The 25,682-nt window shown below is 46.4% G+C and overlaps 1 protein-coding gene across 7 annotated transcripts in view; it reads right to left on the bottom strand.

Annotated features, from left to right (window-relative positions):
- Positions 1-25,682, bottom strand: part of ZNF385C (zinc finger protein 385C) — a 1,559,117-nt gene that overhangs the window by 803,923 nt on the left and 729,512 nt on the right. For all 7 annotated transcript variants that reach the window (XM_078645422.1, XM_078645418.1, XM_078645425.1 and 4 more), the window contains one exon: positions 25,149-25,394. In XM_078645422.1, the coding sequence (XP_078501548.1) occupies positions 25,149-25,392 (244 nt within the window). In that variant the 5' untranslated portion in view covers positions 25,393-25,394. The remainder of the gene's footprint in view (positions 1-25,148; positions 25,395-25,682) is intronic.

The raw sequence follows: 25,682 nt of genomic DNA, 5'->3' as shown, positions 1-25,682 counted from the left end.
GGTCATAGTTCTTGGACTTGCACCAGATGCAAAACCTCTTCCACTTGTAAGCATAAGAAGTCCTAGTGGAAGGTCGTTTAGCCTCCTTCAGTATGTCCATGCAATCTTCTGGTAGATTCAGATGGCCATATTGTACTATCTCAGGAGCCATTCCGCCAAACTCAAAGACGAGAGGTTGGGGTGCAACATCTGCCCCCCGAACTTCGTGAGAAGGTCCGGCCTTCACGGCAGCCGTATGTGAGGAAGGAGAGACCGGTGAAGCAGGTCCGTGAACCACCACTGTCTGGGCCATTCCGGGGCAATCAGGATCATCCGTGCCCTGGACTGGGACAGTTTGATGAGCACCGCCGGAATCAGGGGAATGGGTGGAAAAGCGTACAGAAAGCTGTTCGACCAGTTGATCCATAACGCATTCCCCAGCGTCCCCGGCTGGTAGTACCTGGAGGCGAAGTCTCGGCATTTGCTGTTTTCGGCGGTGGCGAACAGATCTACGTCTGGAGTCCCCACCTTGCGGAGACTTCTCCTAGTACTTCGTCACTTATGACCCATTCGTGGTTTTCCTGAATCAGTCTGATCAGTGCGTCTGCCTGAACATTCTGCACACCTGGTAGATGGGTAGCCGTTATCGTCAGTCCTCTGGCTAGAAGCCAGTGCCAGATCGCCTGCACCTCCTGCGACAGGGTGCGCGATCTCGAGCCCCCCTGCTTGTTGAGGTAATACATCGTGGTCGTATTGTCCGTTTGCACAAGCAGAGAGTATTGATGGAGGCTCCCAAGTACTGTATGCACTGGACTGGAGTCGGGACACACTTGGACATGTTGATGTGCAGCCCCAACTTGTTCAAGAGAACGCACGTCTTCTGGAAGTGTGCTTGAGCTTCCGAGAAGGAAGAGGCCTTGATCAACCAATCGTCCAGGTACGGGTAGACAAAAACCTTGTTCTTCCTCAGGTGTGCCGCTACCACTGCCATGCACTTCGAGAATGTTCTGGGTGCAGACTTCAGTCCGAATGGCAGTACTGTGTACTGATAATGATTGGCGCCGACTTGGAATCGCAGGAACTTCCTGTGTTTGTGTGCAATGGGCACATGGAAGTACGCATCCTGTAGGTCTATAGCACACAGCCAGTCTCCCTGTTGCAGCTGAGGATAAATCTGATGCAACGACAGCATGCAAAACTTCTCTCTGCGAATCCACTTGTTTGCTTGCCGCAAATCCAGAATGGGCCTGAACTCGTTCTTGTCCTTCTTGCGGACCAGGAAGAACCGGGAGTACAGACCTCTTCCTCTTTGAGACAGAGGTACATCTTCTATCGCCCTTTTCCTTAACAGGATATCGGCCTCCGCCTGGAGCTCGCGCAGTTGAAACTGCGAGCTGACCGGTGGAATTGATGGAGGCGGGCTGGTGAACCGAAGACTGTATCCATTGCAAACAATATTCAGCACCCACTTGTCCTGAGTAATTTTTCTCCACTCTGCAAGAACAAATTGAACGCTTCCACCCACCGGAGCGGGTAACGGATGTAGGGGAAGTAACCGCTCAGGGTCGAGACCCTGCCGCGCCCTTGTTCGCTGTAGTGGACTGCTGACCTCCTCTACCCTTCGGGCGCTTCTGGAAGGGCCTCCGGAACTGCTGCTGTTGTTGCTGCTGCTGTCCCGAAGCCTGCCCTCGCCCTCTGCCCTGTGCCCTGAACCGTCGTCTCTGGAACGGGCGGTAGGCCTTCTTTTCTTTGGGCTTCTCCAAGCCCACAGCCGTCAGAGTCTCGGCCTCCACTTTCATGCGGGCCATCTCATCGTCCGCGTGCTTGCCGAACAGGGTTTCCCCCGAGAAGGGCAGATTGGCCACTCGCTGCTGGGCCTCCAGCTTGAGTGATGTGAGCCTAAGCCAAGCATGGCGTCGCTGGTTGATCCCATGACAGTATCCATGGGCCGCCAACAGAGAGACATCAGTGGCCACGCTGATGACCTGGTTCGAAACCAGCATCCCTTCCTTCTGGATCTCCAGGAAATCCTCCCTCCTATCTCGTGGCAGTAGTTCCGTGGACTGCTGGAGGGATTCCCACAGGGCACGATCATACCGCCCCAGCAAAGCCGCATCGCTAGAGGCCTTCATGGCCGTAGATGCCGTCCCACAGGCCTTCCTGCCAGCTGAGTCGATCCATCGGCTCTCCTTATCAGGAGGCACGGTGGAAGACGGAGAGGTAGAGTGTTGTTTCCTGGCTGCCGTCACTATAACGGAGTCCGGAATCGGGTCTATCCGCAGAAAAGCCGTGTCGGAATCCGGGGCCCTGTACTTCTTCAGAAGCCGGGATGGAGCAGCTTTAGTTACTGCAGGCGTGAGGAACAGTTCCTCCGTGGGCTCCACCAATCCTAGTACGAGCGGTAGTAAAGGGCGAGACAAATGCGTCTTATGAAGCGTCTCAAAAATCACGGACGTCTTAGGTGTTGGAGCCGTCACTGTGATTCCCAATTACGCTGCAGCCCTCAGGAGAACATCCTGGAACGTGCTGATGTCGTCCACAGGAGACACTCTCGTCCCCGGGGATTCCGACAAAGTCGGGGAGTAGGTCCTGGTCCTGGAAGAGTCCGTGCGGGACCGTGATCCGCGCCTCCTGTGGCGCCGTCTTGACTGCGCGATCTCCCCCTCCGTCCGGAGCGGGATCGCGCCCTCCTTGGCTTCGGTCGTCCCGCCGGTTCTACTGGGGCGGGCGACTTTGGCTTGGCTGGGGCCCTCGGCCGAGGGGTCCCCTTAGGAGGAGTAGGATACCGTGGCAGTGACACTGACCTCGGAGGAAGCGGAGGAGGCTTGTCAGCCAGCAGCTGAGGTTGAGGCTGAGGCTGAGGTGGAAGAGGTGGAAGTGGAGGCGGGGTGGGAGCCCGCGGAGGAAGTCCTCTCGGTAATGGAGGAGGAGGAGGCGTAACTGGCTTCGGCCTCGGAGGGGTATACACAACGGAGTACACCGAGCCCGGTGACCCGTCCTCCTTACTAGGCTGGAACGGTGGAGAGTCTCCCCTAGGCACTTGACGCCTGCCAGACTGACTCCTGGCGCCAGAACTCCTCTGCGCCTTTCCTGCATCGAAGAACGGCGACCGGACGGCGAGCGTCGACTCCTCAACGTCGAGCTACGTCTCCTTGACAGCGAGCGCCTATCCCTCGACGGCCAATGCCTTCGCCTCGACGGCGACCTCCTTTGCCTTGACGGCGACCTCCTTCGCCTCGACGGCGATCTCCTGTGCCTCGACGGCGATCTCCTGCGCCTCGACGGCGACCTTCGCCTTGATGGCGATCGTCTACTCGACGTCGAGGATCCCCTCGACGACGACCTTCTCCTCTTCGCCGACGGCGAACGGCGGTGTCGCCTCGACGGCGAGCGCCGACGCCGGGCCACCTCTCGATTACTCGACGACGCCGCCGATGAGGACGACGACAAAATCGTCACTGGAGATCTCAACGGCGGTCTGTTCAGTTCCCTCGATGCCGAACGTCGACGTCGCTTCAACCCAGAGCCCTGGGGAGACGGGGAACAGACTGTAGTCATACCTCTCGACCCTGTAGTCGGTGCAATCGACACAGGCGGAGAATGGGGACGTTTCCTGGTCTTCCTGCCCCTGGGGAGCCCCCCAGAGGCCTCAGCAGGGGCAGAGGAAGCCCCTCCAGACCCACCTTGTGCCTTCAGTCTTCTGGCTTCGAGGCCCTGAAGCCTGATCTTCATCCTATCCCTCAGGGTCCTGCTAGAGAAACCCTGGCAGATGTCACACTCCTCTGGGACATGAGATGAAGGAAGGCAGATGATAAACACCTCGTGTGGGTCCGACTTGGCCTTCTTCCTGGAGCACTCAGGGCATTTGTCGAATAATGCAGGCATATTGACCATCAAAGAGTGCACCAAAAGACAAACAGGAAGAAAAACCACCAAAGTACTTCAGAAAAGCACTCAAAAAACTTTGAAAAAGTGAAAAAATCACCAATAAACCCTTGAAAAGGGAGAGCTCAATGCTCCAGGGTCCTGGTTGCAGGAGCCGGAAAAAAGAACTGAAAGTAAAAGGGACCTGCAGTGCATTCTGGGATACTGTGAAGTTCTGGAAAGTTCTCTTAAAGGCACAGTATCCTGTTCTGAGCCACATAATGGCAGCCTATGGGGCTTGTCTGTCCATGTCTTCCTCTCTATCATTCCAGAGGGGTTTTGCTGTTAAAGCAAGGGAAATCTGGACAGGCTTTGCTGTTTGTGGATTTTTGGTGGAATTTCTAGTTGAAGTACTGGACAGTGTAGCCTGTGGATATAGGCTGCATTATCTGTCTTTAATTCTCTCTTAAGTGTCTGTGCAGTTCTGCATTTTTCGACACCTTAAGAGATTATTTTTTATTGCTCCGGGGTCCACGCACATGGGCGGGACTATTCACTAGATTATGACTATACACAGAGACTCCCTACTACAGAACCAGGGAAACATGTAAAGATGAGACCATATAGAATACCCGAAGCCCGACAACAGGATATCAAGGGGGAAGTGCAAGAAATGTTACGCCTAGGGGTCATACGACCATCCAGAAGTAGTTGGTCCTCTCCGATTGTGATGGTACCGAAACCAGACGGATCAACTAGGTTCTGCATGGACTTCCGATCACTGAACGCAATTTCCTCTTTTGATGCCTATCCTATTCCCCGAGTGGATGAATTGGTTGAACGGATAGGTGAAGCCCGTTACATAACCACGCTGGACCTGACCAAGGGCTATTGGCAGGTGTCACTCCGGGAAGAAGACAAATGCAAAACTGCTTTTGTCACCGACAAAGGCCTCTTTAAATTTAATGTACTCCCCTTTGGGCTCCATGGAGCTCCAGCCACTTTTCAGAGGCTAATGAATGAAGTGTTACAACCCCATAAATCCTTCTGCTCAGTCTATCTAGACGATATCGTAATTTTTAGTACCTCGTGGCAGGAGCATTTAACACACCTTCAAACTGTCCTGGTTGCCCTAGAGGCCGCGGGGTTACGCATCAACGCCAAGAAGTCAAGAGCTGCCTATTCTAAGGTTAAATATTTGGGTTTTATGTTGGGGGATGGAGTTATCACCCCTCAGGAGGAGAAGATCAAGGCGATTCTGAGTACCCTTTTCCCCTCCACAAAAAAAGACCTAAGAGCCTTCCTAGGATTAATTGGGTACTACAGAAGGTTCATACCTAATTTTGCAGAGGCTGCCAGTCCCCTCACTGACCTCCTAAAGAAAGAGGTACGACCATATCAACTACAACAACCCCCTGATACAGCAAAACAGGCTTTGAAGATCTAAAAATAGCTATAACCACCAGTCCCCTTCTCATAGTCCCCAACTTCAAAAACACCTTCTTCTTAGCCACAGACGCCTCGAATACAGGGATAGGGGCAGTATTATCACAGATAGGATCAGACAATCTCGAACACCCCATTCTCTATATCAGCAGGAAGCTACACCCCAGAGAAATGAAGTATCCTACAGTGGAACGAGAGTGTCTAGCCATAAGGTGGGCAGTGGAGAAACTTAAGTATTATTTTGAAGGGAGAGCCTTTGTCCTCTATACCGACCACGCTCCACTACAGTGGATGTACAGGAATAAGTCCCACAATCCCCGAGTCCTCAGATGGTTTTTATTTTTACAGCCTTTTTTGTTTGTAATTAAACACAAGAAAGGTAAGGAACATGGTAATGCAGACTACCTTTCCAGGTCTTGTTGTCTCCCCGATCGGGAGAAACCAAAGGGGGAGGTGTGTAGCAGGGAGACTAGGCAGACCGAAGGGATGGCCCCAGACGTGGACTGGAGGGTCACTGATGCGACTACCCCACCCTCTTTTCACTCACCCCGGAACGATTGGAGCTCGGACTCCCAATCCCTATGGAAAGAAAACGCAGAGGAAGAAAAGGCGGGTGCCTTTAACTGGGCGTACCTCGAGGACAACTCCACGCCCCCGGATGACATGTACACTTCGGGATTGGACAAAGAGGAGGAAGTGAGAAGGCCGGCATGTGACGACACCGGGAGAGTGTGTTTGGTGTGTAGCGGAGTACAGGAGGAAGCAGGAGAAGGACCGTACATCGAGGAGGAGACGGGAGAAGGACGAGACGAGGGACGACGGAGGGAGGTTCCAGCGCCAGGAGGCCACCGTCACCGCGATTCGCCCAGCCACACTCGCGGAGGAGTGTGGCTCAACCAGGTATGGCAGCGCATATCAGGCTGGTTGGGGAGGAGGGGAGGCGCACTTTAGTAGCAGAGCGCTTTGCCGGTTAATGCCTGTAGAGCGGGCATTGTACATGCTCCGTGTGCTCCCCTCCCCTTTCGAACCCATTCCCAACACACCCTCTCCTCACCGTCATCTCACCCCGTGTAAATAATTGTATGAATACACAAACAATGGTGTCCATCACTTCCGGCTCCTCGTGGGAATAGCCTGAGAAGGATAATTCCTAACTGGTCCTTATTTCTTCCCCCCGCATGTCCTACGGTGGTGCAACTGAGGAGGAGTGGTTTACAGAGGACCCAAAGAAAGACCCCGAAGACCACAGACGTGTCCAGGAACAGTAAATCCTTCGAAATTGGCCCGAGAAAGACTCTCACAAAGGAAAAAGAAAACATTCATTAAAATAAAACCTTATATACCTAGGTTGAGTCTCCGAGCCCTTCCTTCACCCCCGCAACACACCTCCAGGTGTAGCTGCCAAAAATATATGATAAACATCATTACATTTTTAGTGTTGGAATGGTAACGCTGTTTTATTAAATTATTAGTTGTGTTCTTCTAATCTTCATTTAATGCTTTTGTAACTTGTTGTTTTCTAACTAAAGGCCTGATTACGAGGCTAGGCTGTGTGGGAGTGGGGGGCACTACTCCGCCACACTCCCACACCACCAAAAGTCACCGTCACCCACCAGATTACAAGTACTTTTTGTGATTTGGCGGGTGGGCAGCGTTCCAGCGTTGCACTTTGAAGGCTCATAGTGAGCCTTAAACTGAGGTGTCGCGGGACCGTCAGTGCATGTTTCTGCATGGGAAGGAATGCATGTTGAGCATTTCTATCCATGCAGGCACTGAGGCTGCAAAAACATCAGAGGGGCACAACATGTGCCCCCCTGCATGCACCCCCGTGCACTGTGGAATGAGGTCCTGTAGGGCCCCCTTTCTCTCCTCTCCGCCAACAGTTTCATTGAGGAAGAACCTCCATGAGACCGCTCGCTGTGAGGAAAGTCATAATATGCTTGGCGATGCGCCAGGGCACCACCAAGCATATTGATGTCCTCAGACTGCCACACCAACACCAGGGATCTCTGAACCTTGGCGGTTGCGATGGTGCAATGGTGGTCCAACCGCCCTAATGATAATAGGGCGGTCGAACCGCTGGTGCAGCAGTGGCCAGACCTCCACGCCACAGTGAGTCTTGGGGTCCATGGACTGCCAGACTCATAATCAGGCCCTTAATGTTATGGTTCAGCAACTACAATGTTTAACCAATCACTTTATTTTTCTTCACACTTCTGTCAAAAGTGTGTTAATATTTCTAAGCTGAGTTTCATGCTCAGCATATTCTTTGCTTTCCAGGATGGAGTCGCTCTTGCTTGGATACAAACCAGTTCAGTGTGTCTGGGCATAAACATGGGAGCTGCAATCTTCGACAACAGAGCTTTCAAGTTGCATCGGTGTGCTTTACCTGTGGTGTCCCATTCAGCAGCTTTGCAGTGCACCAAAGCCGAGGACCTGTTCAAATCTTCTGCAGCAAAGGCAGCATCCAGTGACACCTCCAATCATTGTTCAGGGAGGCATGGGGGACAACCACGGAAGAAGTCTAGGCATATGGTGGTCTGTTTACATAGCAGTGATATTGGAATAGAATGTCCTAACTTCCAGAGCAGGAATCTCCCTGTGCAAACTAGAAGGTGGGATCCAGAAGAAAGGATAAGAGAGCACAGAGGGAAAGAGAGGGAATGTGTGCATTTCTGTGTGTATCGTTAACACATCGTAGGCTGTAGTGTTTGTGAGGAGTACTGTAATCATTGTGTTATAGCAAAGACAGACTACTGCTTGATAACAAGTTGAGACAATGTGGACAATAGTGTTTCTTTTACATAGTATATATCAATGTATCATGTTATTTCATATAATTAATACTGATCTGTATTGGGTTTAGATGCGATGTTCAGATATAAATGTACCAACCTGTACTGGTTTGTTTTGTGTTATGCTAGAAAATCTACTGAGACTAACACATTCTAGTGATCAACTCTGCAGCAGATGCTTAAAAAGTAACTTTATGTTTTCTTTGGGTGCTCCCCAAATCCTCACTTCACTAGCAGGACCCATTCTTGTAGTTGATCACTCAGGATGGAACAGCTATCAGCTCATTCACATTCCCTATTCCCTGCTGAACCCATTCCAGAATTCTTCTATATGCTTCAAACTGTAATATACCACGTCTTAATCATTCCTTGTAGAGAAGGTGTTTTACACCCACCAATACAAATGGCTGCTCCTTTGAGAACTTAGGCCTCACTCCCAAAACAAAGGAAGGCTTCAAACTCCTGATCCTAGGGTCTTCAGGGCAAACTGAACTGCAACAGGGTAAACTTCAAGTAAGGCAGTCATGACCCCAACAAAATCAAAATGTGTTGCAGTCACTGAGTAACACAGCTCATCTGTCCCCTGAGTAACTGATCTACCATGCACCTGGCTAAGGCTGTTGGTGCATCTGCCCGCTGGAATCCCTGGTTAAGGCCAAGAGAAACCAAATGGCGCCTGTTGTCTTACAGGGAGGCATCAGAACTGGATGCTGCCATATTTGTTCATGATACAGGAACCATACACCAGATCGCTCATCTGTTGCAACAGTAGCATGAAGGAAGTTAAAGAAGGTCTGTAGGTGAAATCCTTAGAACTCTTATGTCCACAACTAAGGATCTCTTCCGTGCAGAAATGGAAGAGAAAATGAAAAAGGGCTACTTGTGATAAATAGTAATATATGCAGTATTAGACGTTATTCTGTAATTCAGGGGAATTTTAAACACCTGTCCTCCCTATTCATGCCAATATATATGATACAGTCTAATAATTTTAATATAAGCAGCAATGGTTGCTTTATACATGATTTCAATCAAGCATATATTTGCAAGAGACCTAAATCATCCTGTCATAATTTTAATATAAGCAGCAATGGTTTCTTTATACATGATTCCAATCAAGCATATATTTGCAAGAGACTCAAATCATCCTGTGTACTCCTGTTGTTCTCATCTTTACTCAAAACGATACCAGTGCAAACCCTTTTATGCTTTCTTTTGTGAGTTCTGTATGGTTGGAAACATTATACATATTAAGGTTGTAGGGTTCTTTTAACCAGGATACCGGTCAAGCACTACTTCGTGGAGAGCTGCAGGCATACCGAGGGATAATAATACCTCAATTTTTCAAACACAATTTTATTGAGATTATCAAATACAATAGTAGTAAATATTGCATCCATGGCATTACTTCCAGGTTCATTATAAAAACATTTGATCTACAGTCCATTTTACCGTTGCGTTCAATAGTATCATCTAATACCCATTCAAGCAATGTGTGGCATAAGTACTCAGCTTTACAGATCTATTAGCGCTCTATTTCAAAGCTACCATTGGTTGGGGGAGGAATGATAGACACAGAAAGGACGGGGAGTCACACATTCAAGATGATTTGCCCATTTTCAGCATTATCACACATTAATTCATACATTGATCACTGAGTGGGTTCTGACTGGTTATCTGATATTGCTTTTACTATGGCGTCCCAGGCTCTTGAGACATTAATTTTCTTTATCTCTTTTCACTTCTTAGTGTAGCTGGGTCTCTTCTGCCCAAATACATACTCACGGGCTAATCATACCTGTACGATCGTACATTACCTTTCTTCCCTTAAGAAGTCCCAGTGTTGAATTGGCTCATTTCAATATATCATTCAATCACCTTGTGAAAGTGTAACATCCCTCCTTCAAAGTCATGTACTCAGAAAATCTCTCTAAGAATGGATCCAAAAACTTTAAGCACAGATGTCTGAGAAAGCAACTTGAAACACTGTATCTGAACAACTATCATAGTGCTTGCAACTGCAGCATTGAAATAGACATCATCATCTTCTCTTACAACATTTATTCTCAAAGCAAAACAGATAAATTCTCGTAGTCTATGGGTAGAGTGGCCAATTGTGTCATAGAGAATCATAATCTCTCTCAATCACTATCAAAGCATCTATTTGTTAGGGATTGGGTTGAAGGTCAATACCCTCTTGGTTTTAATCCTATCCTTGGGAACATATAATAAACCTCTATTTAGATCCACCAAGAGGTCGTTTTCATCAAAATTCCCTTATTCTTGCACTCTGCACCACACACCCACAACTTCAGCTCATATAGTCCCTCTCGGTGCTACAGCACCTGACAATTTGGCCCTTTCAGTGAGCTACCTCAATACCCGTTCCCTGGTGAAAAACCAGTTAGAAATGTTCCACTTTTTGGACTCTGACCGCCCTGATGTCCTATTTTTAACGGAGTCCTGGCTCACCGAAGAATCCACTCCGGATGTTCTGGCTGCCACCCCACCTGGTTATTATATCCTCCATGCTAATAGAGCGCCCGGTAAATCGGGTGGTGGGGTCGCAGCAATTATTAGACATCCGATTAGATTCTCTTCGATTGTGACGCCTAACATTCCCTCGGTTGATCTCCTAGCACTTAGGCTGGAATCGCCTGTGTCGCCTCTTGTGTGTGTCCTGGTTTATCGCCCCCCCCCCAACACATGCCTGACTTTGTGACGTTGTTTGGAGACCTGCTCTCCCAGGTGGTTATTAACAATTCCAGAATCTTGGTTCTTGGTGATTTTAATTACTGGCCTTCGGATGAGCAAGAGACCTCCAGCTCACTTGCTTTCTCCGATCTTCTACATAGCATGAATTGCTGTCAACACATACAAACTGCCACTCATGTTAAAGGTCACATTTTGGACCAGGTATGGACTTCGAATGTAGAAATATCCACCCCCCATGTCTTCCCCTGTTTGTGGTCCGACCATTCTGTCATTTCCTTTTCCCTTAAGTCGCTCGCCCGTCACAGTCACTCACGAAGGTCGACATTTTCGGCCCGGAATTGGAATAAGGCCAATCTTGGCGATTTTGTCACTCTTCTCAATTCCCCCCCCACCCCCCCTGTCCAGGGCTCAATTGATGCCTACGCGTCAGATTTGACGGGCTGGCTTGAAGTGGCCAGTGACAAGGTTGCTCCTTATAAAACTATTAAAGCCAAGCGCCTTCATGACGCTCAAAAATGGTTTTCGGAAGACCTTAAAACCTTGAAATTAGAACTCAGACAGGCTGAGCGCCGTTGGCGCAGGTGCTATGCCCCTGACGCAAAAGCGGAGTTCTTAGCCCTTATGAAAGGTTATAAATCTGCCATCCTGGCGGCCAAGACCTCGTACTTTTCCAATAAGATCTTAGACTCTGCCCAAAAAGCTAAAGATATCTTTTCCATCGTGGAGGAACTTTCACATCCGGACAGGGTCACTATTAAACCCCTCCCTTCTCAGGCACTTTGTGACTCCCTCAACTTGTTTTTCGTGGAAAAGATTAAGAAAATTAAGGATAGCATCTCTTCTGTGGCCGCTACTGAATCTGGTGTTGCTGCCAATACTCCTCTGCCCTCACAAAATATTCCGCTGTTAACTCAGATTCTCCCTATTCTGGAAGAGGATTTCCCTGCTCTTTTGAGTAAGGTTACCTCGGGCTCCCCGACAGATTGTTGTCCTCCATCGGTTCTTCGCGAGATCTTCACCGTTTGTCCCACCCCTCCCCTGACACTCTTGAATCTCTCCCTTTCCTCCGGTTTTGTCCCAAGTTCATTCAAAATTGCGGAAGTGGTTCCCATCTTGAAGAAGCCCACGGCCGATCTTGCGGTCATGAGCAACTTCCGCCCCATATCTCTTCTCCCTTTCCTTAGTAAAGTCCTTGATTCTCACGTGGCCAATACCCTGAGCTCGTTTGTTGAACAATCTCATTTTTTGGATTCTCAACAGGCTGGGTTCAGGCCTGCCCACTCGACAGAAGCAGTCATTCTTTCTGTCATGGAAGAACTATGCAGGGGCGCTGACTCGAACATCAGCCAGGCCCTAGTGCTCCTGGATTTGTCGGCCGCTTTTGACACGGTCGACCATGATATTTTGGTCGGCCGTGTCAGGGAGGCTGGCATCCGGGGCACGGCCCTAGGGTGGGTTCGTTCATTCCTGACCGATCGGCATCAGGCGGTGCGACTCTCCCACTTCTCGGCCGACAGAGTTGGGCTGACCTGTGGAGTCCCGCAGGGCTCTTCCTTATCCCCTCTTCTTTTTAACTTATATCTTACCCCTTTGATTCGGTCTCTGCGTGGCATGAATGTCACTGCATTCAACTATGCGGATGACATTCAGCTGGTGTTTAATATTGATTCCTCGCACCAGTCAGTCCTTGACTTTCAAACCATCCTCTGCCATATTAGCAATTGGATGGGGGCCAACCAACTAAAGCTCAACCCCGACAAGACAGAACTGGTTCTTGTCGGGGGCCTCTCCAATCCCCGGAACTCCACCTATTGGCCGTCTAGTCTGGGCGCTGCTCCGGTGCCCGCTAAAACGGCCAAGAGTCTAGGAGTCATTATTAGTCAGGATCTAACAATGAAGGCTCAGATCAGTGCCACGGTGTCTTCTAGCTTTTATCAGCTGAGGAAAATTAAGAAGATTGCCCGCTTCCTAACTACGGAAGCCCTTACCCTGGCCCTGTTGGCGTTAGTCATCTCTAGGGTGGGCTACGCCAACTCTCTGTACGTCGGGATCCCAGCCTACCAGCTTAAAAAACTCCAGCTGGTCCAAAACCAGGCTGCCCGCCTAATATATCACCAGCCCAGGCACCACCATGTCCGTCCTTTGCTAAAATCACTCCACTGGATCCTGGTGTCCGAGCGCTGTAAATTTAAGCTAGGCTGTACGATCTTCAAAACCCTATTGGGTACTGGCCCGTCCTTCATCTCTGCCTTACTGCACCCGCATGTCCCTTCACGGAACCTGCGTTCCTCTCACCTGGCTCTTCTTTAAGTCCCGAGATTTAAGCGTAAGAGACTTGGCGGTCTCCGGTTCTCGTTCTTGGCGCCCTCCTTATGGAACTCTCTACCCATTGAGTTGCGACTTGCTCCCTCTTACAATCGCTTCAGGTCTTTGCTGAAAACTTTTCTTTTTCACTTGGCCTATGACTAATCCCTCTGGATCTCATCATTTCTTTCTCTTTTTTTCTATCTCTCGCTATTGCTTTCTCCCCTTCACGCCAAAGCGCCAAGAAACCGTATGGTGTAAGCCGCGCTATACAAGTGCTTTTCACATCACATCACATCACATAGGTACCACTCCTTAAAGTGTTCCTTCCCCTAGGAGGGAGGTTGGAACCAACACCCACCGGCATCTACAATTGATGTGAGGAGAAGCACTATGATGTATTATGCCATTCAAGGGTGGGTGAGGGTTTTAGTCCTTAAAAATAGATACGTTGAGAGTGACTGAGACAGATATTACGATTCTCTGTGGCACAACCGGCTGCATGGCCCTCCTCCTCAAGCCTTACAAGTCCCTGGGGACCCGATCCCCCAGGGCCATTACTAAAAAATAATGGAAAAGTTTGCAGCATGCCACCCACTTCTCCCCGAGCCTCTTTGGGCCCTGGGGACCCCATTCCCCTGGGCCATACATCTATATGAAAAAGGGGAGGTTGCCATGCAGCCCAAACCTGAGCTTCTTTAGGCTCATAGACTTTTTAGACAGAAGTAGCTCCAAAATGGCTGAAAATATTTAGATGAAATTTGGCAGGAAAGTAGATTATGGTGTGGAAAGGGCCCTTTTTGATAGCAGATGTAAATTGGTTCAGTAGTTTTGAAACTTTTAGGGACAAAAACGTAGTGATATATTGGACTGTGGTACCTGGCGATGACACAATAAAATACGATTGGTTTATGAAAGGCCTTGCAAAATGAAAAGGCAGCCATATTGTTTAGATCATGCTTTGGATGTTATTTATATATGTTTGTGAAGCCAAGTCTTCAGGTTTGTAAGGAAAATAAGGTTTCCATAGGCTCTAAAAAGGACACCATCAGGATGATACAGTGCTGCATCGAAATATTTGGTATTTAAATAAAAAATGGAAGACATTCCATGATCTCAAAGGATGCTGAGACTGCCTTGTTAACATGCCTTTGAGTCTTTTCAAACTTAGCGGCATTTAGAGTAGACCACTTCCACTTTTGTCTTTGACAAATGTGGGAGAAGACAAAATGTGTGTTCTCAAATACACATTAAGGCGGAAAAGGTCTCCTTCGTCTCAATTTCAAGTCTAACTCCAGTGAAGAAGCCTACATCATTACCACCACAGTAGATAAACAAGTGAGGACGGCCACATGTATTAACAGAGGAAAGTAAAGGGTGCAACTGATTCCATCATAAACCTCTTTCACCAATCCATGTTATTTCTATTCATTTCAAACCAAAATCAGTTTCCAAATCTGCCATCTTGGCATGCTCACTAGCCCGAAAAATTAAACTGTGCCTAAGAAGACAAACACAAACCATCTTGCACATGCACTGACACACAAGAATGAGGAACACAGAGTCAGACAAACAAATATATACAGATTTAAGTCATTCACCAGTGGACTTCATTCTGAAAGGAGGACAATGATTGGCATAAATACAATTTGAAAAACCCATTTCTGGTCATATGAAAATGAAAAACAATAGAAAACTAGATAAGAAATACATTTCATAAGTAAACCATTGTGTGATTCGTTATTATCACAAAGTTGGCTATAATCATAGATAAATGCTACTATACACACCAAAACCCATTGAGGCTCTGCTAACTGTTGTAAATAAATACAGCTGTATTTCTTCTTTAAATACATTACAGAGAGATTGAAAATGTTACCTTATCACCTCTATCTCTACATATGCCACTCCACTCTTCGACACATGACATGCCACTCAACTCTACGAGACGCCACTCCACTGTAGAACACACCACTGAACTTTACACCACTCTACGCTCTTCTACTTTACGAGACTCAACTACACTCTACTCCATTCTATACCACTCTGCGAAAGACCACTCTATGACATGCCACACTACTTCGTTATATAATATGACACCCCACTGTACAACAGTCTACTGCAATCTATGCACCTCCACTTTATGCCACTCTACTCTACTGTACGACACGCCACTCTACTCTGTGATATGTCACTCCACTCTATGACACTCCATATCACTCCACTCTACAATACACCACTCCACTCTATGGCACTTCACGCCACTCCCTTCTAAGTTATGCCACTCCTCTCTCCAGCACCATACTCTACTTTACAACACGACACTCAATTCTATGAGATGCCACTCAACTGTACACCCCTCCACTGTAAAACACGCCACTCTATGACACGGCACTCCACTCCACTCTATGCCTCTCCACTCTCACACATTGTACGACACGCACCTCTATGACACACCACTCCACTCTATTCTATAACATGCTACTCGACTCTATGCCACTCCACTCTATTCTACTCAACAACATGACACTAGATTACACTCTACAATATGCTACCCAACTATACACCACTTCCCCACTCTACAACACTCTACCCCACTCCACCAGTCTACAAAACTCCACTCTATAGCACTCCACTCTGACACTCCACTGTAAGACACTCCACTGTACAACATTCTCCTCCACTATACTCTATGCCATTCCCCTATACACCACTCCACTCCTTTGCACTCTATGCTACTCTACGACACTCCACACAACAACAGTGTATTAGACGAGACTCCACTCAACGACATTCCATGCCTCGCCACTGTACGACATGCCACTCCACTCTACAATACTGTAGTCTATGCCACTCGGCTTTATGACATGGCACTCCACTCTACAACATGACAGTCCAGTTTATGACATCACTCAAGTCTACGAGATGCCACTTCACTCTACATCACTTCACTTTATGCCCCTCCACTCTAAGGTACTATACGACACGCCACTCTATGACATGGCACTCCACCCTACGGATGGAATGAAAATGTTTTGCTATTCTGCTTATGCTTTGTTTTCGTGTTAAGTTAACATTTGCAGCACCATTTTGTGTTTAGCCGCCAATTTGAATTATGTTGTGAGCTATGTATTCCCTGACTCGAGAAGCATGCTGTGGAAATGTTCCTTTCTCCAAGGTTAGGCCTTGCTCTGCTAATGACTAAACTGTTCTTGTTAATGCATTCCTTTTCCTTAGATAGAGGCTTTCTCACACTAGTCCACTAGCAGACACGAACAGCATGACCTTGCTCCAAAGACAATGTGTGCCTGACCCCGAGTCAAAACTCATCTTTCTGTACTCCTTTGTTTTAACTGCAGCACTTGCTAGTAGAATTTTATTAGGGGAGGGGTGTTCCTGGTTCAGAAACTGTACATAATGTATCTCTATGTTGGCTGAATTCAGTCCCTCTGCTGCAATCTCAGGAGGCTGGTAAGACTGAACTCCGCTCGAGTGTACCTGAATAAAATATACTTGGTTTGTATTCTCTACTGTCTGATCGACTCTTCATTTGTATGGAAGGATGAGAGGTGGTTGCGAGTGACCCGGGTGGCCCAATTTGGGTCACTTCCTTCACTACGCCCCTCCATTTTAAGACACTGTATGACTCACCACTCCATTCTATGCCACTCCATGATGCTCTATGCTCCTTCACTGTATGATACTCTTCTCCACTCAATGCCTCTCTAGTCCTCTCTGCCACAGTCCACAAAACTCTACTCTACAGCACTACACTGTATGACACTCCACTCTACAACACTCTCCTCCACTTTACTCTATGCCACTCCACTCTATGCCTCCCCACTCTATGCCACTCCACTCTATGCCTCTCCACAGATTCTATTCACTTTATGCCACTGTATGACCCTATACTCAATGAAACTCCACTCGACAACACTGCACTGTACGACATTGCACTCTTCGACACCCCACTCTACTAAACAACCCTCCAATCCACTTTATGCATACTCTACTTTAAATACAATCAGATATCATTGTAGTGGTGCAGTAGTGTATTATAAACGTAAAGCCACCATAAGGCACAGGTTTAAATTAAGTTGCAATTATCTTTTATATCTATATTAATTACTATGTTGTATTTCTGATATATGAAAAAACATGGTCAATACTGACAAAAGATGTTTATTTTTTAGATATTTGGTTAGTGCTGAAAATAACTTTTTCTTCCTTTTTTTTCTTTTTTTTGTTAGTTTTGATTTTTTCCACAGGTCAGCATGACCAACCAACATAACAAGAAGAAAATATTAACAGCAAACAGGAGGAAAACAAAGGGGGGAAACTGGTGAGTTGTGACTAGCTCACAGTGCATGGTGAGAGCTCTCTATCCCACAACAATTACTGGATGGCACAGGAGACAACATGTTGCAGTACTGGCATACTGATCTACCATTTGTCTATTCTGCCTCAATGGCTTGACTGGCACTGTGGTACTAGGAATAGGTACCGATGCCAGGATAGATGGAGTGCATGGTGGTGGAGGTCCTGCCGAAGCTGAAGAGGTTGAAGTTCTTGGAATTGCCAAAGAAGTGGGAGTAGCCGATGTTGCTGATGTCCCTTCCAACTCCTCTCACACCTTTTTTTGGCCCGCGCCAACCTGGTTGAATGGATCACCTGCAGATGTTTGCGCATTCCCGTCATACCAAAAAGGTACTACTTGATGTTGCCACAGAAAATTCCCTTTTTACAAAGGTTGCAGGTTTCCAGTTTGGCATTTACCTTCAGAAAAACTCCCAGACAACAGAATCTTTGAGATTCTTCCTCCACTCCACCTCTTGTTCCTCCTGTTCCATCCTCCGTTCTTCCTCCTCCTCAAGCAGGACAAGGTGTTATATGTCAGTCAGTGGAGTGAAGAAAAGTCTCAAAGGTGGGTTTAAAGGACAAGATGTTTGTTATATGTTCCCTTAAATAATTCACTCAGAAGCTGTAGGACAAGTTGAGTGCTGTTTATTCAGGTCATCCACTCTCAGAATCGCTGAGTAGCCAACATTCTAACATGAACTCCCGGGTGAACTAACAGGTAAGAAGGAAGGGGGGTGGATGGAAGGTACCAAGGAAAAGGAGAAGAAGGGGAAACTACAACAATGTTCTCTCTGTGAATCAGTACAACCCTCACCTTTGAAGATCTCATTGGAAATTGGGAAAAAGGGATGTAAAGATCCTGTTTTTTATAAAGGACAGATTTCTAAACTAATGAAACGCTGTTTAACACAATGTAAATTTACAGTGGTACTATCGCGAAAGTATCTAGGAAGTACCACAGTACTTTTTCAATACAAGAAAACCCTGTTATGTATGTTAAAATTCACAAACACATAATATAGGGTGGCTCTTATGACAGCCTGTCTTTTGTTTTTAAAGTAAACATAGTTAATAGGAAAAAAAAAGAAGTAAAGCATTAGGCCACAGGTTATTATCATCAAGTGGGCTATAAACACAAACCAATACTACTAAATACCACCAACAACCATAGAGACTAAGGTGACTGTTAGAAAGTAACACCAACTAGGCAGCCCAATACTACTAAATACCACCAACAACCATAGAGACAGTGCTGACTGTTGGAAGGTAATTCAACTTTAGTTGTTCCTCAAAGAAATAACAGATACATGGATAATTATACCTCATTCGGTCAATCTACATATGTTTCTACATAAACCAGGCACATTTCTATATAGATCTATATGGTTGTCCTGGAAAACAATGATGGATTTTTATGTTATGTTACACATTTTTTTCTTCCAAAAATTTTAAAAACATATACATTCAATGAAATGAACAAGATTAAAGCTTAGATACAGTTAGTAAACATATAATGTATTACTTCTACACAAAACTCCAGAAACCATAGAAATTCGAAAGTTATAGCTATAACTTACAAGTATTATTTGTGATTGTGCCCCAGTCAAAATGTGTTATAACCTGGAGAGGTGAATGGATGGAGAGGTGAAACGGATGTTGTGTACTCGCTCGCCACACCACACTAACCTGGATGATGGCAATGCGGACCTAGGACAAGAGGTTCGCTGTCCAGCGTGGCAAAGGAGGCCAGTTTCCTGAAAGTGAAGGCATTAATAAGAAAACACAGAAAGCGGACACCTCCCTGTTAGACTCCGAGGGAAGCGAAGACGCGCCCAGATATGACCACGTGAGCTCGTTCACGTGGGGAACATCGCTTAATCTTAAATACCATGAAAATGATTGTACTGTGGAAGAACGCCGCTGCCCGGCCAGCATGGGCTCCAACTTGTTAAGCTCTTGAGATAACTAAATTAATTAGCGTGAATGCCCTTGTGGGAAATCAGCCCATTCTCTTGTACAAGCCGCCCGTGAATACAAAGAGAACACAGGCTACCTGATGTACGGCAGCCAACCAAAACACCGGCGGAAAGCAATTACTTTCCGTCAGGCCCGTACACTTCTCATAATAAGCGCCAATGGACGCGACATAAAGCAATCTGCAATGCATCTTTGTTCTGCGAAATAACCGCTCGTGGCCCGCATCGCTATTGTTTAGCCACTAATCAAATGCTACAGCTGGCTGCGCCGCACGACGCCCCCTGGCGGAGCCGCGCCTGTGACCATCACCGCTGCGCGCACGGCGGTGCACACTGCACATCCCGGGAACGAGAATGGCCTCTCGGGTGTGAAACAGCAAACAGGGCTCAGATAAATCACCGCATCAGCGTTTTCACTCAATGCTGATCCGTCTCCAGAAAACAAGACAAACACATATTCACACACACAGGCGCGCGCGCCCTCCCGGAGTATTGAAATAACCCAGTAATTAAGGTATGCATATATAACTCACTTATCACTTAACTGGGATGCACGATACCTAAATTGCATCCTGATAGTGTACAAGGGAAGAAAACGTACTTTAAAAGCAGGAACCCCCGAACCCTAGGCCATGAGCTGGTAGTGTCCCACTGACACGAACTCGGCCTCAATGGGGTAGAACCTCCTCGACTCGTGGTGCCCAGATCGGGAATTCAACTCCGCCACTCCCGGTTACAAAACGTCCCTGGAGACACAATGTATGCACATGCTGAGTGCAGCAAGTCAGTCAGTCACAGTGACTGAATATGATAGTTATAACTGTTTTCAGACGACATCACAATTGTTTTAATATTTTATATATACATAGTGTGGATGTCACTCAGTACCAATGCGCAAACAGCGGGCACATTAACGCTTTCATACGTGAATGTTGAATATTCCAAAAATAGCCCAGAAGGGCAGTCACTGACTCATACGTCTACGTACTGACCTCTTAAGCCCTGATTCAGCGTCGCATGAATGAGTTCTCTCTCACATGAGGAGTTCAGCCTCACATGCCAGGAACGGCCTCAATTGAACATTAATAGCCCTCACATGCAAGGAATGGACAACATTCCAGAGAGGTGCCACAATTAGGTAATGGTGATCACTGCATCTCAGTAGAGGGCACGGATGCCCAACCACACCAGGGATGCACACCGATGCCAGCATTTATGACTGTATTTCTGTGAAGGTCACTGTATTTTAGAGATGGACACCATGTCAGTTGCTCATAGTATTCCAGAGTTGCTAAACTACATATCTAAGAAGGCAATCATATGCTGCAGATTGCCGCCATAATCAAGGTATGACCACCAGTTGCTTGGGAAGCCAACACATGTCAGGGGTATAATTAGATGCATTGGAGGGTAACTCTATACCACTGAGGACCACTATAGGGCCGGGGTCAACACAAGGCAGGAATAACCGCCAGAGAGTGCCACCAAATATCAAGTATGGGATTGCAATCACACGCCAGAGATGGCCACTGTTCATCACGGACACTCATTGCTGGATGATAGTTACGTGTGTTAGACCCTGGGTACCAGCACCACGTGCCTGCAATGGCCAGCACAAATGCTAAATATTGTAAACAAAGTTCAGGAATGGTCACTAGATGCCAAGGAGTGCCACAGTCTGCTAGGGAAGAATACTACATAATAGGGATACCTGGATATGACAGGAATGCCCCTGAAATGCCACCACATGCCAGGAACCGTAAGTATATTATACCAGGAATGCTCTTGCAAGGCAGGGATGTCTCCAAGATACTAAAGCTGGGTGATAGATGTCAGGGAAAGCCAGGGATTGCGACAAAGCCAAACACAATCATTCAGTCACAGTGCACCCGTAGGTCACACCTACCAATGAGAGGGAATTTTTTTCCTAGGGACTATATGCAGTGCTGAGGACAAGGCCCACACTGCTCTTCTTGCTCTGCTCCTGATCCAGTCCCGCAGGGACTGCACAGCACGGAGGCAATCATTGCAGTGCAGTGGACCATTCCTACCTATGGCCCGCTACACAGACTGTAACGATGAGAACAACACCCTCATAAAATACACATTACTTACTGATACCTCTTATGTTGTATTTGCCCACCAAAAAAAGACGACCTTTGGATCTACACATGCGAAAGGAAACAGTGGCATCACCTGATCTCTTTGAAAATACCATTTTTATACGTTTTTTAAACATATAATGAAATATGGTAACAGGTGTTCCGTTTGAGCTTCCAAATTCATCAACAAACTCTTGTAGAATGATTTTGAAGTGGAAAACCTTAAGCACTCATTTTTAACCGATGGACAACATTTCAAGCAGAAAAGACAGTTAATGAAAGTTTTCACCTAAATCACCAAAGTCGTTCTCTTTTGACACAGTTACTGACCTTCCTTCAGACCAATAAGAAAGTCCCTCAAATTCCTCCTATTGTACAACTGACGCCTTGCTTCCAATTGGCCAACCACATAATGCTGCTTACTAACCAGTACAAAAAAGAACCTGCCTTTAGTGCACGTGTTGGCTCAAGGGTCCCACGTGTGATTCATAGGCAGTAGTCTGTGGACTTTGTGGAAGTTTAATGAGAAGCGTTTGGCGCCACTTGGACCTTGCGTTGGTTATGCATATCCTCCTTTCCTGGAGAGCCCTTTCTCAATAAGCAAGTTAATCTTCGCTTGATTCCACTAACACTGTTGCCACCTGTGTGTTAAGTCACCAAATGCTCTGTTAACCGTCAGCACCATGGTACTCTTAAGACTTAACTGACAATAAATGAACCATCCACAGACTGGATAAAAAAAAGAAAAACAGACCTCCAGATGACTTTATGATACTGAAGTCCCTCTGTGCATCGCACAGAGAACTCATCACATCAGCCAATGCAAAGTCTACACCAACATCATCAATAAAGTCACCAACAGAAGCAGAACACTTTTCAAGACAATCAAGCACTGCATCAACCCCTTTCTAGATCAAACTATTACTCACGCCAAAAACAAATGCAATGACATAAACCACTTCTCCACTGAGACGATCTGACAGCACAATGACAACACCAAGCACGCTTCCTCTCATTTATCCACTCCTTCTCATAGAATCCCACTGAGGTCAGTCTTTAGACACTTCTAATGAAGATATCTTACCCTCACCCTTCATCAAAGTTTTCTCTGGGGACATTCTGTCACTCCTTCTCACCACAGTCAAGGCCTGCCTCAATCAATGCATCTTCACAGAAGCTCCTAAGGCAGGCCAGATCTGACCACTGCTAAGTAACCCACCCTAGACCATGATTACCTCGCCAACTACCAGCCCATCGCTTGCCTACCATTCATCAGCAAGATAATGGAAAAAGCAGTCTATGTTCAAATCTAAGATCATATAAGTGCTAAACAACTTCTGCCCGACTACCAGTCTGCCTTCGGATCACACAGCAGCACAGGAACCGCTACCTTTAAAATCGAAGACGATGCTCTCCTGATCACAAATGAAAATGACCCCTTCCTCCCAATACTGCTAGACCTCTGAGCTGCTTTCTACCATCCCATCCTCAAACCTACCCTGGAGTTTTGAAGTGGACTCACTGACAATGTCCTTCATTGGTTTCCTACCTTTCCAGCTGACATCAGTTATTTCCCATGAGCACCTCAGGGTCCCAACACATCCCTATCATCTGGGAAGCCCCACAGGGACTGCTCACGGATACCCATCGATAACCAATGAAGCACAATTCTACCTGAAAGTCTTCTTTGCTTCAGACATCCAATGCCAAGAACAGGAAAGAAAAAAAGTGCAAACCTGGCTCAATGACACAAACCTTGACAGCTCTGAACCCCAACTTCCACCCATTAGTCCAATCTCACCTTCAAGGAACACAGTGGCAAAACCCCAAAGACTATAGCTCTCCCATCTAAAGAAATGAAAACAGTTTCATCCAGAAAGTGACCTTAGAATTATTGTTCAAGCCCTCGAACTCTCACACTTGGATGGTGGTGACACATTTCTCCATAGCTTCCCAGGCACCACACTGCCATCCCTTAACATGATTCTGCACACTGCAGCACATCCTGAAGAAATATGACCACCTGACCCCCACCTGGATGGAACTTCATTGGCTCCCTTTGTCAACCCGCACCATCTTCAAAACCAGCTGCGTCATTTACAAAGCCCTATGCCCCTGCTTATCTTGCATGCAAGCTCACCATCTTTGGTGGCTCTTGGCACAGCTGAATCTAGAACATAATCAGACTGCATACTAAGAAGTTTAAAAAAGAAAAAAACAAGGCAGCACACCTTTTTCATCTATCTGAGCATCCAAGATTTGGAATAACATACCAGTATTTAGCAGGACTAGCTAAATGCTGATTCAATCTAGGAAATAGTTGAAGACTCACCTCTTTAAAGAATACTACATTACAATGCATTAACAGTCACAAGCCAGCTACCTCTCTATCACAGGTTGACTTTATGCTTGTCTTTCTCCCTGTACCTTGCTCCATTGCTTTTTGGCTAGGTTTGCACTATAGAAACACCACATATGTACTACATACATACAGACATTCACTAAGAGTAGGAGTTGTAATTTACTGTGCGAAAGCCATAAGAGCCCTATATGTGTCCATCAAGGCTGGACATGTGCTAGATTAAATCTTACCACAGTACGGAACTCTATATTCTGATCACCAGTTTTATACAAGATGTGCCAATCGTTAACTTTTTAAAGTAATCTCTAACTAGGGCCTGTGGTTGTCAACAGTACAATCACTCTAACTGGTTCTAAATCAGGATGCTACATTTCGTTCACAGTCAATAAAGGCGGGTTAGAAACTGTTGTGTTTAAATACTTTTAAAACTCCCTGAGAATAATAAATTCATTTTGGTACGTGCATTTACTTAACTTACACACATTTACTAACATTGTTCCCAAAACACATCGAAGAAAAATTAGCATTACTGAAATGTGCACAGAAACCTCCAAGGGTTCATTTGTAAAACTCATCAAAAACACAGAAGACATCTTTAAATGCATGCCACGAAGTAGTATGCACTATGAAAAAAATAAATGGCAAAAGAATTGCATGTATCTCTATAAAATGGATTAACATTTTGGGTTTAAGATAATTTAATTTAACAATCCCCCCTCTCCGTTATAACAATTTGAAGCAGCAAATCGCAGGTATGCTTTTCAATCCGAAAGAAATGTGTACTTATTGCTCTACAGACAATTGTTTGGGCGTTGCTACTTTCCATCTTCCTGCAAACCGCACTTGAGTAGGAAATAAAGTACGGCTAGAAAGATCATGCCTACAAAAACCAATCCAGCCAATTTCAGCAAAATAAAAACATTCTGGGAAGATTCCAAGGTAAAGAAGAAAGCAATCCCTCAAAAGCATCCTACACTAAGAATGCGCAAATACAATGGGCACAAAATAAAGGCCAATTTATAATGTTAAATGTGAACTGGGAATTTATGTGTGCACAGACAGATCTCTAAAGTCCATTGAAATGTAATGTAAAAGCGAGCGCATTCTGATAAGAGGCAACATCTCACCAAGATCAAAATCCCCAGTGACAGAGCTGTTAGCACAGAGAGAAACAGCAACCTAAGAAGGTGCCTCAATCAGACATTGCAAATGAATGGCTCCTTCCAGGAGCTTATAGCTGACTTACCATAGAAACCAGACCCCTTGCCATGGCTCATCTGCTTGAGGCGCTTCTGGTGGGACTTTCCATTGAAGTGGATCTGGGCCTGAGCCGGAGAGTTCAGCTGGATGTTGCACACGTCACAAAGCGTGTAAGACTGCAGTTTCTTCTCCTTTTTGGTGGAGCTGGACATGCCGTCATCATGGGTGAGCTCCAGGGTGAGTGGGCTTCCGTTTTCAGAGACAGAGGCTGGACTCAGAGGACGCTTCATGCCTACAAATGAAAATGAAATACATGAGCGCACACTCACCACCATTATTCAAGACAAATAATTCGAATTTTCCAGTTGTTTTGAAGGCTGTGCCTAACATTTTATTCACCTTCACTTCCTGCCAAAGATTTAGAACAAAAAAAGGTATATATTTTACAGAGCAGCAGTTGCTGATACTCGGTGACACGTCCACTGTCTGAACAATTCCTGTGCAAGTTGGCGGTGGAGTTTTTGCTAAAAGGGAAGATGGAATCTCTCTCCCTACTACGACAGTGCATTTTCATACGTGT

The sequence above is a fragment of the Lissotriton helveticus genome, chromosome 5_1 (assembly GCF_964261635.1).
Source record: "Lissotriton helveticus chromosome 5_1, aLisHel1.1, whole genome shotgun sequence".
Lineage (NCBI taxonomy): Eukaryota > Metazoa > Chordata > Amphibia > Caudata > Salamandridae > Lissotriton > Lissotriton helveticus.
Note: the sequence above shows the minus strand (reverse complement) of the source record. Positions and strands in the feature narration are given on the sequence as shown.